Source organism: Synchiropus splendidus, chromosome 5 (genome assembly GCF_027744825.2).
Source record: "Synchiropus splendidus isolate RoL2022-P1 chromosome 5, RoL_Sspl_1.0, whole genome shotgun sequence".
Classification (NCBI taxonomy): domain Eukaryota; kingdom Metazoa; phylum Chordata; class Actinopteri; order Syngnathiformes; family Callionymidae; genus Synchiropus; species Synchiropus splendidus.
The window spans coordinates 17,775,863-17,792,993 of NC_071338.1; the positions used below are offsets into that span (position 1 = coordinate 17,775,863).

The 17,131-nt window shown below is 40.7% G+C and overlaps 1 protein-coding gene across 5 annotated transcripts in view; it reads right to left on the reverse strand.

The window, feature by feature from the left end:
- The window catches only part of LOC128759490 (LIM domain only protein 7-like), a 29,506-nt gene extending 14,466 nt beyond the window's left edge, over positions 1 to 15,040 (reverse strand). For 3 of the 5 annotated variants that reach the window (XM_053866486.1, XM_053866484.1, XM_053866487.1), the window contains exons 1-9: positions 14,932 to 15,040; positions 14,772 to 14,852; positions 8,146 to 8,216; positions 7,819 to 7,888; positions 6,762 to 6,868; positions 6,566 to 6,596; positions 4,672 to 4,785; positions 4,465 to 4,591; positions 2,125 to 2,278 (exon numbers count right to left, since the gene is read on the reverse strand). In XM_053866486.1, coding sequence (XP_053722461.1) covers positions 2,125 to 2,278; positions 4,465 to 4,591; positions 4,672 to 4,785; positions 6,566 to 6,596; positions 6,762 to 6,868; positions 7,819 to 7,888; positions 8,146 to 8,216; positions 14,772 to 14,840 — 743 coding nt within the window. In that variant the 5' untranslated portion in view covers positions 14,841 to 14,852; positions 14,932 to 15,040. The remainder of the gene's footprint in view (positions 1 to 2,124; positions 2,279 to 4,464; positions 4,592 to 4,671; positions 4,786 to 6,565; positions 6,597 to 6,761; positions 6,869 to 7,818; positions 7,889 to 8,145; positions 8,217 to 14,771; positions 14,853 to 14,931) is intronic. The other 2 variants (XM_053866485.1, XM_053866489.1) reach the window with 2 other exon arrangements.
- Positions 15,041 to 17,131: the final 2,091 nt, after the last annotated feature.

The window sequence follows — 17,131 nt, forward strand, 5'->3', positions numbered from 1 at the left end:
TGTCAGCAACACCAAGCTGCACTGCACACACGAGAAGGACGTCAAAAGGTCCAGCAAACAGCTGGACTTCCTGCTCTACTTCACTGCGTCACAGCCCAGCCTGAAGAAATTAAACTGTGTGACAGAGGACAGAAGAGTGATGATGAAAGCCAGGCTGATCATGAAGCCTCACGCCAACAACAGCCCTCAGTGGCCTAAAGTCAGGACAGGCACTATGCAGGAGCCCTGCAAGGACTGAGGAGGAGGAGGAGAAGCTTCCAACCTCAGGAAATCAAAACACCATAAAGTCAGAAAACTTTATATGCATTTATACTTCTCTGACATCAATTTTTCTGTATCCGTCCAAAGATCTCAGATCAGATTATACTAACATTCTTTAAATTACACTTTAGTCAGCCCCCACCGGAATTTCACTGCATTTTATGAATGACAATCATCCTTGAATCATAAAGTGAAGACAGATGACATTGAACAAGCACAAATGTATAACTAGCTTTTCATTTAAATAAGTGCATTCAAGTGAAGATGAGAGACCTTGAACTGAATAGAATAAATGTCTTTTACAATAAGATTTACTGGTCGTAATTCCATAAATGCAGTCATTTTTCAAAGACACTTGACAAGCAGTACTGTCTTTTGTAAATACTTCTTACTTAGACGTAGCATATTTGCTTTCAACCGACAAATTTCCAGCGAAATTATCGTAATGAATGGCTGTTTTATGGTCTAGAATAAAAAAAAAAGATATCTGTGAGCACAATTTGAAATTAATAATAAATAATGATAATAAAGACAGTGTCATGGACGGGAGGTGAGCAAAACAAGACTATACATATAACACACAAGCACATAAACCATTTATTAAGCGCCAGCTGACATGACTATGACTTTTCTGGGCAGCAGCAGCATGACTCATCGATCTAAAATGTGCCACTCAAATTATTGCAGTCAAGCAGAAAACTGCACTTCAGTCACAGCAAAGCCAAAAATAATATTAATAATCTGTTTCGAAATGTAAAACATTAATTAGAAGTCTGATCTCAGGTGATGTTTTTCAGCCACTTCCAAGAAGCTTCTGAAGCTCTCCAGATATGGCAGATGTTGTTTACTTGAGCAGATGTCACAACCCTTAAAAGGAGGTCAAATATGAGTCTTCTGTGGAGCACAACGCTTGACACTATGAAGGAGAGGAAACAAAGAGGAATGGGATCAATATCACATGGCGAGTACAAGATGCTGAAGAAATCAAAAATGTCAACCTAACTGAAGCTCTGCATCAGGTTAAGCAAGCTACGTTACCGTTAATAAAGCAAGTCAGAATACATGAGTAGTCAACCACATCTGCTCGTCTGAATTAACAGAGAAGCTAAAAAAGGTTTGAGTGCAAGTTAAAGTTAATCTCAGCAGTGTTTACTTATGACTCAGCATGAGATGTAATTTAAAATAAAAGATTCGCTTGAACTTTAAGCAAAGCACAGGGCCTGAGAAGAGGCGTTTAGAAAGCGCTGGATGACAAACCTTACACGCAGCAGTTTACGATACCACGGGCGTTTCCGAGAGCCCAGGTAAATTGTTCGGACGTGTAGGTCCTCCTCCGGCGTCCAGTATTTGGGCAGAAAGCGATCGAAGTGGATATTTATTGACGTCTGATGAAGGCTCTGCTGAATCCAGCGGGTATACAAATCATCACAAATGGGGTCGGCTTCAGCGTCGACGTCAGAGTCTTCATCGCACAGAGCCTGAAGGAAGAGCTCTTCATCGACGACCAAGTCGGGATACTGGGCATCGTTGCTGCAGTGAGTTATTTTAGTCAATTTATCCCAGCTGATGGCCTCAAAAGGAAATTCAGTCAACACAAGAAAACGGGTATGCATAAACACATGGATCCATATTTGCATCCAGTGAAGCACAAGCACAGAAACATTCCTCATTATCGTTGTGGCTTGACAGAATGTGTTGGTGTGTTATCACCAGGTGAGGCACACAGGTAGAACATGGGATGAAAAGAAGCAGTGCACACAAGAGCAGTGAAACTTAACCAACGCTGGACTTAATTATGTTCATCCGTCTCCCGACCAGCAGCTCTTCGCAAAAGGTCAAACACAGCTCACACATGTTCAATACCTGGAGAAAGGGCTTGTGCAGACGCCTTCACTCTCCTTGCCTCTGCATCGCCTCCTCAGCAGGGGAGTCGGGATGTGACCTTTGGTTTGCTGGGGTGACTGTCGGACGGTCTGCATCCTAAATACCTGCTCGGCTTCTGCGTCACTCCCACAACCTGCAGATTAAAGCGCACCTTTAGACATGTAGAGCAGCTGCACTCAAAAGACAAGGTAAAGAAACGAGGGCGCTGATATACCGGACTCTTCATGGATCATGGAGCCAATGACAGAACCCACCACGGCCACAGCTTTTTATTACCACTGTGTGAAACTTGCAACAATCCATCAATGACGTCTGCTGAGTTCCAAGCATGGCAGGGAGATGACACCAAGAGAAATGGATGCAGAGGCATTTTTCCTTTAGAAATTACTCAGATTGTTTTTTTGTCTATTAAGTGTTGAGTGTTTTTAAACCTGTTGTCAATAGTACAATGTGAAGAATGTGTGAAAAAGTGCTTGAAAACTTAAACCCAATGCTATTAGAGTGGTGGTGCTTAAAGATGAAATAAAATACAGTAACACAGTTGGGGCTGTTTTGTTTTTTGGTCTTGCAAATATACAGCAAAAACAAACTTTTATTAAAAGTGCTGTTAAAAGTGCTTTTTATTTTATTACTTCATTTATTAATTTATTTATTATTGAGTGATCCAATCTCACCTACTGAGAGTGGCTTTGTATTATTAAAAATAATGAGTTTGTATTTAAAGTTTACAAAATGGCTGTCTTGGTTGACAGGGTCTGATATTGAAAGAACCATAAGAACTACAAAAGTCAGTTTCTGTTTAAAAGTGCTAATCAACGTAGAGATTGGTGAAATATTACATCAGTTTAAGGCGTCTTCGTGCGAGCTTCACCCCAGTCTGACACTGCCACGGGCCACAGCGACCGCAACGATGTGATACACATAGTATCAGCTAAGGGGCGCCAAGTTTTTTTTTTTTTTTTTCCTGCTACTGAGTCATCAGACAAAGCATCCTGTCAGGAACATGCACACGAAACCCATTAATCACTAACATTTTTTAAAAAATCATATAAAATCAGGACCAGCCGAGGAGAGGAAAAATGATCTCTACTGCTGTTTTTCTGGACTCAAACTGTCCCTGCTTTCACTGGGTTGCGCTGCGAGTCTCAGCACTGAAAAGTCACCGCTGTGTTCTGAAGAATACACTGCTAAAATCTAGTGGTTGAGTGCTGGTCATCTCATCTTCTGGTGGCTCAGAAGAAATTTTGAATTTGCAGAGCAGGGTAGCCTGGACGCAGGGATCTGGCATCAACCCTAATGCGCCCAAGTAAAGCTACTTAAACAAAACTGTTGTTCATGAAAACAAAACCAACATCTCTGTAAGACATCAGTTGCAGTTCACTGCACAATGGCGAAACCTCGTGATGTGACATTTCCAAATGAGACGCCGTTTTGAGGAGGGCTTGTCCTCATTCTTGTTGTGGGACCATTGAGTTTAGTAAAAGACGTTTATTAGTGTTTCGCCACCTGGCTATAGCTTCATGTTCACGTCGGTTGCAGTGTGCTAACACGATAGTATAGATCATGGGAAATGCCCGATAGAGCACCTTAAAGTTATGATTTAGACCAAAGCTTCTCTCTATGCATTGGTCACTCATATTCCGATGAATTGAAGCAGGGACCTTATTCTGTAAATCGGAGCCAAATTGTGAAGGATTATGTCATTGTTGAAAACCCACAGCATTTGCCCCTCTGTAGTCCTTGCAGTCCAAGTCCACTTTAATGCTCCTTTCTAAGAGAGTTGGTCATGTACAGTACGTAAACTCCCACTACAACTTGAGAATACAAAAAATTCAATGTTGTCTTGAGGCAAAGACTCTATAAAAAAAGGAAAATAAAAAGTGCAGCATATCACCTTAATGGCAGTGCAGCTCAAGGTTCTTAACAGCAGTTGTGAGTAATGACAAGCTCAGGTTGTTATGAATCTCAACAATATGCTGTAACTTCAACTACCCTCTTGCAGCACACAAAGTCAACCCAAGGATGAACATAACGTAAATACAGGGCTTCCCACTACTTACCGCAAACCAAAATTGGACCTTGAGACACGTAATGTTTCAGAAGAACTCTTTCCAAACAATAAATGTCATATTTGCTCGAAATCATATACATTAAATCTGTTATGTAATACATTTTTCTTTTGTCTCTTTTGTATCACTTTTTTTTGCACTTTAGATTATTTCTTTTTAATTTATTGTGATATGTTGTGTACAGAGCATGTTACAAACACAATTTCCCTTGGGATTAATAAAGTTTTTCTGATTCTGATTTGAAAATGACCTTCACTGTTGTTGCGGGGGGGTCGGGACTCCACAGACTCAACGCTGTCCAGAGAATTCTCTCTTGTGTAGCTCAGTGGCCGTCGTGATTCTTCAGTCTTGGAGAACACACTGCTCTCATCAAGAACCTGGGTAAGACGGCAAAGTTAAAAACCAGTCTTGGAGACAAGCACAATACCTGAGATACGATGAGCAAAATTGGTGAAACCTTCGACAAAGCCAACCCGAGGAGGCCTTCAAAAGCCTTGAAGTTGAGCTGAGGGCCATTGTAGAACATGTCCAGGTGAGCCTTACGACCCAGCCAGTAGACTGTGATGAGAACCTGCAGGTTCAGGACACAATCATCTATTTAAAGGGTGTGAGACAGGGAGTCTTTCTATTCTTCAAATTTAAGTTGGTTCAAAGTTCAAGAAAACACACAGATCACTTGCAACAAAAGGATGAAAAGAAATAAAAAGCAACAACATGCATGAACCTTTCAACGATTTGGATTGACAAGTTGTTAGCTCATAAAAAAGTAGTCCTGTTCTATTATGCAAATTCGCAATAGCAGTATAAGGCATAATTATAACGTGTTCTGTGGCTGCAATCAACGTTTTGTTTACAAGCAACTAACTAACTCGACCATTTAGCAAAATATTTTGTCAGAAAACATTGTGATTTCCTTGGGGATTAATAAAGTTTTTTTTCTTTCCATGGACACAAAATGACCTGGGTTGGTTGTTATGGAAAAACTCTGAGAAAGACATCCAAGATATGCAGCCTCATTACTGGCTCTAAATTGTTCGCTTTGTGCGATTCAAATGAGGCTTCCCATGATAATCATACAACAACCACAACTTGAATAGCATGTAAAATACCAGCGGTGCACACAAGCATGGGCATAATGCTCATGCACTCTAGAGACAGAAGACAAGCTCTCACATCGTCGGGCCGGCTCAAGCATTTTTATCAAAGCATCGCAGAAAAAGTATTGCAAAATAAATAAACAAAAATGGAAGAAACGCCATAGAAAGTAGAGTGAGCTCTGACTGAAAACAGAAGGGAATCATTTCCATGAAATTTCAATGAAAGTGTTAAGATTTTGCTAAAGTTACAATCATTTGATTTAATGCATGTTTTTCGGCACAAAAATATTTTAACGGACGCTAGCAATAACTCAAACTAATAATCCTACAACTTTTGAATTTCACAAGTGGATTAAATAACTCTACTAAAATATTCTCAATTAATTTTTCCCCTCATTGATAACAAACTCCACCGCAACTTTCCCACAAACTCAACCAATCGCGTACCCCATATTCACTCCCACCTTGTTGAGACGAAGTCTGATGCAACGTGCATAAACCTGTGTGCCCACAAATATTTCCACCAAGGGCTGCGATTCAGATGTGAACCATTCAGAATTCATTCACGAATGCCCAAATGTAAAATAGACAGAACTAAAAAGCAGAACTCACTCATGCAGCACGCCGTCACCCCAACTCTTTACAGGGCCGATTCTAAACAAACATGACCATGAGCTCCACCTCTCTCGACGCCATTTCTTACACTCTACATCCCGACCCTCTGTCACATGCTATAAAGGCAGTAACCTTTCGCTCTATCAATGAGCTGCTGAACAACTCTGGTCACCCACACGCAAACATTCCCCACCTTTACCTCTCAGACTTCACTCATCCAAATGTCCATCAGTCTCCACCCTTGTGAGGAGTTACGCGACAAAAAGAGTTCACACTACATGCAGCCACCCAGAAATTACTCACATCATAATAAACATAAAGATGTACATATTTATCGTTTTTTGTCATTTGGCAAGTACATTTATTATGTAAGTACATATTATGTTTTGCAAATTAAGCATATTTTGCTCAAATCTGGAGCTCAGTTTGTAGGCTGAAAACTGACATTTTCACAACTTTCACCCCCCCAAAAAACTGACTGACCGATCACTTTTTTTTTTTTAGCTCAGAAAATGTATCCAAATCTTCTGCCATCTTGTGGCTTTGAGCTTAGCTGATCAGCGGTTCTGGCCTCACATTCAATGGGAACAAAAGTCATCAGCAGTTAACTGTAAAAGTTGACACAAAACTATTACTTACATTTTTTAGTCTTCGATTGCTTTCATCTCTTCTGTAAATAAAGATCAACGTTACTCTGTGCTCGAGAGGGGCCAAATGGAACAACTTTACAAGTTAAACACAGTTTGCAGAACATCACTGAAAGTCTTACAACCCAGTTTGTGAAACAGACCAATTTAGCACAGTACAGCGAGGAGACATGAAGACAAGACCGCACCTGAGCGTGACACGAGTAGACAAGTCCTGAAGGTCGCCAGGATGGAACAGCTGTGACTCGTTCAACCCAAGCTTATCGCAGGCTTTCAAGAAAACACTTACATTGTCCTGTGACAGAGAGGGACACATCAGCCGGACGACCAGCCAAGGATGAGCAAAAACACATTCCATCAATGTAGATCTCTATTATCTGCAATGTAAAGATGTAGCAATGAACCTAGTGAAATAAAAACACAATTCCGATCCATATCTGTCAAACATGTTCCTTTTTTGGAGGCAGTCTGTCCTTCCGTCAGTTAAACTAATCTATCCATGTCTCAAATGCACCGGTACAGCAGAACCACAACTGGCTTCTTCCAATGAAGAAAGAGCGCCGTAGCTTCTACCTTGACAGAAACCGCCACTTGATGCTAACCACATGGCTGAAAAAGTATACTTAAAGGAGAAATCCCACAATGTATTGAAAAGCCTGGCTTTATTAAACCAAGAAAAAAATCTGTGCTGTATCGAGAGCTTAAGTTGAACAATGATCTGCACATTCTGACCACAACATTTTTAAGTTCCATAGAGTTTCAGCACTTCGCGTCTGTTCAAGTCAGAAAACTGATATCAAAAAAGAGAACATTCAATTCCGAAGCCGTCAGTACCTTTACAAAAGTCTACTTCAACATGAAAGATACCTTTGAAATTCAAACATGCAAATTTCATTTCTTCCAATTGTCAAATGTCTGTTCTCAGCAGGATCTACATTCACACACCACAAGTTCACAAGACTCCCTGTCAGGCTTTCAGGATTCTGTTCATTCATCGTTTTAGCAATTACAACAGCCTGTGATACGCATGTTAGCTACGCTACCATAAAAGGCTTTTTTTGGACATCAGTTTTGCTTCAATTACATTAAAATGCATATTCACTCACACATTTGGATTTTTTGTTCCATTTATGTTGACTATCCTGAGCTGCCAACTTATTGACAAACATCTCACATGTGACAAGTAAAGGATCATCTTTTCTTATTCTAATGCAACTTGCCCAGAATGAACACTCAGATACTTACCAATCCTGCGATGGGTGTCGACAGTCTGTTGACTCTTTTGATAATTCCAGGTTTTAACTGGTTGATGAGGCTTAAACAAATGCACAAATACTGGAATTATACCAGAAGCAGAGCAGTTCAGGAAACTGAACAGCCACATCCACAACTATACACACAGGGTAAAACTGCGTAACCATCAAAAGGTGAACTTCTGTAGATAAAACTTTATTTCACCATATTGGGGGCGCTTATCCAATTATCAATTCGCAATTTAAAGTCTAGACAAAACATGGCATTTGTTTTGTTTATACGACGCCACTTCGGTCTGTTTACAAAATTTAAACTTACTTGCAAAGTAGAACTCCATTTTCGAGAGCAGCACGAAAATCTTTGCATCCAAAGGATTTCCCAGTGACCTCCTAAAATTGGACATAAAACAAATCTCAAGTTGGTTGTCTCATCCCACATTGCTCAGTCTCACTTGTGTGGCCTTTAAAGGGCACACTTTCACTGAATTGACAGAATAATTAAATTGAATATATTTACAATAGAAATGTATATCAGAAAGAGATGCACACCATTTATGATAGCGACATTTACGTCATTCAAAACTACAATCCTGCCCCATGACAAGTACGAGCACAGCAAGCGGACAACGTAACAAGGCCATATAAAAATGGGCCTATTAAAGGTTCTGCTGTGCGTCCGACAACAGGGCCTCATCGGGCTATTCTTCTCTCTAATTAGTCCCTCCAGGAATCTGCCACCACAATACGTTTTTGGTAGAATTGGCAATCAGGCTTCTTCTCAGTGGAATTACACAAACATTGCATTATGAAGAAGTCCGAGTGGTTGAGATACAGTAAGTGTGTGTGCGATGCGAAACCTAATTTTAATTGGTCATTTTATAAATAACAGTCCCAGGGAATCACGGAGGGTTTTGCCTTGTGTCTTTTAAATGCTGCCGACAGTCGGACAAAGCTATTTTGGTATATAATGAGATGAAATTTGGCAGCCATAACATGAACTAAAAATCGCAGCCACACTGGTCGCTAGTCCATCACATGGACAAACAACATCGCAAACTCACCTTTGTGCACAACATTGATTCAGAAATTAACCTCTTCAGCGCTTGGCGTCATGGACAACAAAGAAATTATCGAGTACAGAGGAAACATGTGACACATGGGTCAGTAAGTCAAAATCATTTCGACTTGCGTTGGACTTCTCCTGTTGGGTCTCCAGCCGACCATGCAGTGATCTGGAGAGTCTTTTGTGGTACTATAAGAATGGTGCCAGCATTTTGTCGGTTGTTTTGCAGATTCATTCCACATCGGTGGCGAATGTTGCCTTTTCCACATTATACATAATGTTTGGTGGATCCATTGTAAATGCATATTACAATATACTGGCAGTTACAGCATCACAATAGTAGTAGCAACACTCCTGTGTTGAGATGGGCGTCATATCGCCAGACTCCTGCCGATACACAGCCCTGCTCAAAGGATCTTCCAGCCAATTTCATTATCCACAGTTCCATTAGAAACTGCTTCATTGGCTTGTTAGAAGTACTCACTGCTGCAGTTTTTGAGCCCCTGCTGACCTGGACGCAACATCCACTCACACAATCCCTAGTGGTTTACTGCATGAACAAAACTGAAAAGTTTTCATTTTCACCACAAGTCTTTTTAATAATCTGCTCAGCAATGTTGTGCTAAATCTGAAAACAGGCACAGCATCACTATTCTGAATGGAAATAAATGACACTCCAGCAGGCATCATAATGGCTTCAAAGAAAAGGGTGTTTTGCCTCAGTAATTCGGCTGAATTAGATCGAAGTTCGCAGATTCTCATGCCTTCGTGGTCAAGAGTTGTTCGACATTCAGATTGGTTGAAACCGCAGGAAAGAGTGCTGTTGTTGATAGGAAGTCCGACACTGTAGACAGGAAGAAGACGCAGTTCAAAATTTAGTTAAAGCCTTATATTTTGCCTGTTTTTTGGCTCCTTTGGAGGCAATTCTCTAAGTGTTGGTGAACTTGGGGGGAAAAATGAAAGTACAAGTACAAAGTCTTCCCTGCACCCCTACACTGGTATTACCCTGTCGTCTGTCCGACTGACCCTACACCCCACCTCGAAGTCCAACGCCAGCACCTCCTCACAGAGTAAGGATGGGCATCGAAACCAGTCCCTATTCAGAATGAGTTCAAAATTGTCAGATTCTCTGGAATCTTGAAGAAACGCGAGGGCTCCGCTTATCGGTTCCCGACTGTGAAGTCCGACTCTATTCGCAGCCGTTCATAGTGCCTTGTCACAGCCGCCGTCTGCAGCTGACCACAGTTAGAGGAGTTTGAGCGGCGACAGATGGTAAAGCGTTGGTTTCGTTTGCAGAGAATATGCAGCTTTAGGACAATGAACCCCTTGACATCATGGTATGATGATGAAATATTGCTCAGTGTTTGATCAGTGACAGTGGACAACCCACAGCTAACAGCTAAATTGACGGTTGGCATCTAAAAAAAAAAAAATCTAAAATGATACCCAAATCTATTGAGACAGTTTCCACTGAGAATCTATAAGAGAACCACAAAGGAACCAAATGATTCAGCAGTATTGTTAACGGAATAAGAATTGTTAAAATCGTATCAATTCTCATCCCTTCCGCAGAGACACCTCTACACTGGGATAACATCCTGGGGGAGAGCCCTAGTCTACTGCAGAATTTGAACAGACCTAATAATAATAATATTAATTTTCCACTCAGAATTTGCTATTCAGGTCAAGGGACTACTATCTAAAAACTAAACTAAACATATATTTCTAAATGGCCAATCTCAACAGGCACAGTACCTAATAAACCCCTTTAGGAAATGATCCTCACATTAATGAACAAGTGGGCCATAGACCAACTGAATATTTCATGCCATGTAGTGGAGCATACCGAATCTATCAAGGTTCTATATTAGACTAACATGTGGGAGTTTTAAATTGATATTTGAGCCCATCCTCAACTGAAGCTTCTCAGCAAGGAAGTTTCAGAAATCAGTGGAAAACCCCAAATAACATTCCAAATACCAGTTTTGCATAAAACTATGTACTAAAGAAATGCACTTCAGTGCAACATTTCAGTTCCGGTAAACAGTAAATAAATGTGCCACAGAGACAATTCACAGCTCCAAGTGTTTGAAAACATGAATACAAGTCAATCGTACCACAATCTGCGTCTTGAATGCAACAGTGCACGTATTCCATTTGCCTGTTGGGACTGGGGACACTTCAAATCATTCCCATTTGCCTAAAAAGCCTTGCGAATCACATCTCTCCCGCCATGCATGGACACATCTACTCCCACATTTGGCAGCGCGGGAAGATAGATGGGTAAAATTGGAATGGGCTCACTGCCAACAGAATTCTCATAATGATCCATTCAGGCACAATTGACATTAATGGGCCCATTTACAGTTGGCCAACATTGAGCGCTCACATTCTACAACTGTTGTTCGCTGGTCATGATTTAAGGATTACAATTTTCTGCAGACTAACAACCACATTTTTTTTCTTCCCTACAACCACATCCTCCACAGCAGCAGTAAGCAACACAACAAAACCTCAACGCTGTACTGGCATAAAGCCGTCGAGAGCCAAGAGATGAGTAAAACCAAGAATGACTCAATGTGAAAATAAATGCCATGCAGATTGCCAAGCTAGAGCTGCTTCATTTACACTCGTGTATGTGCATTCCTGGAGACTGCCAGCATTTGAGTTTAGCTACACTGTAAAGATTTCAGCAGGTGCAAGATTTTCTACCTTTCTGTAGAAACCAAATCAGTCTCCTCTGTGTGAGCATTATGGACAGTTTGAAACACCTTTGCCCCGGGTATTGAAAGGCAATTCAAAAGTCCAGGCCTAAGTGCAGCTGGGGCCATTCAGAGGATGTAGAGTTCTCATACATTTCAAGGTGGTCAGTCACAGTTTACGGTTGCATTTCCCCAAAGATGTTTTTAAGGGTAACAGCCGCTCTGAGGGTGCAGGGAGAGTGGTAAACAGAAAGTCATTACGGAGTTACGATTCCGTTTCATTTGTGTGTTCATTATGGTTACAGAGGTGCGGCTACGGCAACCAAAACATGATTTCAGTTCTGTCATCAAGCGAATTCGTAACTGATATTTGAAGTAGTGTGCAGTTGCGAGTGCATACGTATCACAGGGTTAGTTCACAAATGCACCCTAAATTACACTAGATGACATTAAAAGTGAAATAAAAGATGTATTGTCAGTTATGTGCTGCCCCTCTCTCAGCTTCAATCGATTGATTTGAAGTACTGAAATAGTCAATTGTTGTGGACAATACAAACAATTGAAACAGGGTGATAAAAATTAAACAATACATAGAGGGAAATGGCTCAAGGCTTGTACACTTTCAGGACGTCTAAGCTTCCTCACCATTTACGGGTAATTTCAATGAAACCAAATTATTTTATTTCAATAGGTTTGTGTCGGGGTCAATCCTTAGGGCTCCTAACGGCATGGTCGGAAACAGCAGGGTGGGAGTGTCACACACACACATAGTGTGCAAACATTGCAAAACTAAGATCAGGCACTTCGGCGACACAACAAATCCAAACTGGACATCATGGACACACACAGAGGAATTAGCCACATACTGCTGTGCTCCAGACCGCAGAGGCCGTAGGTTTTTCACTGAGACAGCTTTACCAAGAGACAAAAGGAACGTCACTAGTAAAAGCTCTTTCCTCCAACTTTGTCTTTTTTTTTTTCATAAAGAGGTGCTTTTATTTTCGTTACTCAAGCAGTAAGTGATATTCATTTTATGCAAGAGTTCCAATTCCATCCATCTACCTCATTCATGAATGTTTAGAACTTATAAAGTGTGAAAAACACACTTTAATGGCAACCAGATGATCATAAATCTTCATGAACAAAAATGTTTTGTGTAAAAATCAAATCAAGGCCCTAAATAATCACATGACAGTAAAAGTTTCCCAAGCCTAGTGTTAACAATCATCACCTCCACAAGTCCTAATCCTAACAAATTATTCTTAGCGAGTGACAGCAAACCGATAAACCTATTTCAATAATCACTATTTCAATCAGCATCCGGTTAATTGGTCAGCCCTCAACGATAGTATTAATGCATGGGAAATTCTTGACTGTACTGCATTGACCAATGAAGTGGTACAATAGTCCAGAAATACTTTGCTGACCAGACTCAGTCACAAGGTGCCCCTTTATGGGGACATTAATCCTTATTGCATAGTCAGACCTGCTTTTACACCATGATTTTTATCTTTTATTGAGGAATACATAAAATAAAAATCCCACTAAAGGCCGCACAGCATAGCAGGTTAAGAGCGGTCCGGAGACCTTGTAGGTCAGAAACACCTCGTATTGTCTTGTTCGCTAACTATTTGTCAATGGCAGCACTGCTTCACTCTCCCATTGACAATTGTTCTAGTTCAGTCATTTTTCTTATACTTGTCTTGATATTGTAAGGAGACTTTTGAATCTTATTTTGAGCTGTGAGGGTTTATTGATCGTTTCAATTGAAAACACAAGTGTGTCCGGTCAGCTCCGAGCAGACTGAGGCCTAGGTGCACCGTCCAGAACAGTTTTGTGATTCAGCTGATGAGAAAAGACAGCCGCGCCTCTCAGGAGGCAATTATTTTCACTGCAGTCAACAACTCCAAAAGTTTTGATTGTTTGTCTAAACTGTGGCTGGAGGGAACAAATGAACCGCTCCGGCCAAGGGGCCTAGCACTCCTCACCCTTACGGATATTCGGCAGCTATTTAAATGGTGGGCATCAAAAACTCTTGCCGATTTTTTAAGATGGCTCATTCCTTTCAGAACATTTTGAGTAAATTACACAAACCATGCATTAACAACTTAGCAAAATGTGTCAGCGAGTCTCTGGCAGATATGTTTTCATTTAAACAGACGTTTTTGTCTGCCTCTGTTTTGATTGTGATTGATCATTCATCTGTTTTTCATCAACAGACATTCAGCCTTTCTTTCCTCCATTCACAGCAGCCCTCATAACTCATCTTCTTAATTCTGGTTTGTCTTGAAAATCATCATTTACAGACTCCTCTGCGAGCGGGCCTCCATACCTCACTGACCCCTTCCACCTCCATATGCCTTCAAATAACTTGCATTTTTTTGTAAACCAACTTTCTGACCCAACCAAACTACCATGCACATTTGCACGATGCACAAACCCACACACATGCACACACACACCGCCTGCTATAACACAAGTGGAAAGAAAGATAATTGCTCCATGGGGCCAGAATAGCTTCTGAAAGTGAAATTCTTATGTAAAATACAAGTACAAACAAGGGATTAAAGACAGAATAATAGAGACAATAACTGGTTAAAATGAAGAGTAGTGTGAAGACATCTGAATTACTTTTAAAAAGTAAAATAATTTAAATGCATCAATACCAAGAAAAAAACGATAAATGAGTAAGATGAACTATAATACATTGAAATATGAAACATAAAAGCATTCACAATAATGACAATTTATACAGCAGCAGTATATTCTCCACAAACAAATAAAATTTAATACTGATCAAATCTCAAATGAGCATCAGATTTTATGTCTTAATCGACTGAGTGAAAGAATGAGACTGAGTGAATAGAAAAATCCCCCAAGAGTGCTAGCAAAAGTGATTTCGGGGGAAAACGCAAACTCCAAAAAGACTATTATGAAAGTTCACAAAATTGTCGTTGGGCTGCACTTCACTTAATACATTTAAAACACAGTAAACCACTTTGCAATACAAGAGGTTTATAAAAGTCTTTGGATATCAAACAGAAGATGTGGCGCCTGAACGAGATATAAAGTAGTTATCTCAAGTTACGTCGACAAGAGTTCCATGTTGAGAACAATGCGCACACAGCAAGACGGTATCAGGCAGCAACAGGTGCCTCCACGACGGCCTCAGTGTTGTACCTCTATCCAGCGTTGAGCCTCGTTAAACGCCTCTGCACAGCTGAAAGTCGTCTTCTGGCGCCACTCCATAGTCTTTGCCCTCTGAACCAGGACAAACGCAGCCGTCACTCCAAACCACCTGCAGCGCTCTGCCTTGAACTGTTCTCGTTAGATGACTTACCGTCGCGTTGCCGCCGCCGCCGCCGGTCTCCCTCCACCTGCGACCTTGACTTCCTCAGTCTGGAGCACGCGCCGCACCTCCCAAGTTCACTTCCCACCGCTGTCAAATCAATGTATTGGCCAGATCGGTACCCGAAGTCTCCGCCCACTTTTTGGCTACAGAGACGACGTTCAAGATGAAAAGAAGGGCTCGTGACTCAAGAAGACCCACTGGTGGTCAGTCCGCGTAGAACAACACGATCAAGTGAGCAAATGAATAAATAAATAAATGCAGACGTGTCGAGAGAAAAACGTGCTGCAACAAATAGTTTTTCATTACAATTAGCAACGTCAATGATACTTGATATAATTACAAAAATTGTGAACTGCATGGTAAACATGAAGTGCATGATAAACATTGCCCACAAGTCGAATTAAACAAAACAAAACAAACAAAAAAAACAAAACTGAACAGAACACATGAAAGAAAAAAAATCTCTACAGGAAGACTTGGTTATATTCAATAAATTGCCAAACATAACGAAATATTCATCTTACAGTCAAAAACTGGAGTATAATAAGAGAAAGATCAAGGAGACCTGGATGATACTCAGCAGAATATTGGGGGTGGAAAAGAAGACACTACTGTACTACCAAGACACTGGAGGGCCTGAAATGAGAGAGAAAAATACAACATTGTGGAGGAAATTTATGGGGTTTTTTTCTTTTGTTTTTTTTCTCATGACCATTGGAACAAACAAGTACATGCACAAAATACAGGGAAGGTGCATGAGCGGAGCAGTCAGGGAGGACATGATGGATGTGGTATCATATTCTGGGAAGGAGTGGTGGCCAACAATGGCATCAACATGAACATTGCAAAACAATCTTTAGACTGCATCTGTCAGCCTTTATCATACATCTGCAACCTCTCACCACAAACAGCAACATTTCCTCGTGAGATGACGGTCGCAAAGGTCATTCCATCAACACGAAGATGGTGACAAGCACAACTACCAGTAGCAACAGATCAATATCACTATTTCTTAAACTCTCAAAAGAAAATACCAGTAACTGTATGTACTAGATGTAATCTTGGCATTTATGAGTCTAATAACAGCAGCAGTTCACCAAAAAAATGTACGTGATTGGAAAATTTCTAGATTAAAAAAAGTATTTGATGCCATTGACCATGTATTACTGGTCTCAAAACTGGAAGAATATGGGATCAGAGGCCCAGCAAAAGGCTGGATAAAAAGCTACCTGAGCAGGAGGCAACAGTATGTGCAGTTTGTGGAGGTAGAGAACGATACACCTTCAGAAGAAGGCTACTAGAATAATGTGCTGTATGAGGCAGATTATAGAGCATATATGAATAACTGAAGGTAAACGAGATAGTAGAGAAACCAGCACTGCTGGACATATTTAAAGCCAGAAATGGAAAAAAGAAATGTAACGCCTGATAAGGAGGAGCAGAGAAGAAGCACCAACCATGTGTTGGAACCACTGAGATAAATGTACACAGCGAAGGCGGGAGTGAAAATGCGGAACTCACTGAGAAATAGACACATGCACACACATATTTACATCTGCCATGAGGGTTTGGCTTGTCTTGATCTCCCTCCCCACGACATCACGTCTAACCTCTTTCTGATTGAATACTTCAGTCAAGCATCCGCATTCATCTCAAGTCCGAGATGAGACGTACGACAGATTCATTTACATTTTTCAACATTTAGCACACAAATATTGGTCTGCAAAAAAAGAAAAAAATCACATTATTCACTCTTTTGGTTCTCATCCTGGCCTTGAAATTAATATCCTGCCAGATGTCAGTAAGGCCGTTTTCCAAATGCAAAATCTTTCAGTCACTAAGTGAGGAGCAGAGAGCAGTTTGAAATTGAGCAGTTCATTGAGACAGAGCATAAAACAGCTTCCTCAGCTCCAGTTGTTTTTGCCTCTCTTGTAAAAAAAGAACAAAAAAATAATAAAATATCTGGACTTCCTTGCGTGCTTGGGTTAGCAATAATAACAAGGAGAAAATAATGTTTGTCAGTGATTTTTATTAATTCTCTTTCCCAGGCCAGTGTGGAGTCCGACTCTGTGGTGTCCGACCAGTTGTTGTTGTGGGACCAGAGGCAACCTTGGCTACTTATCAATCACCTTTAGTCATCTTGCACCTTTCATTATTTTTTAAATGGCTCAGGTGCTTCATGCGTAAA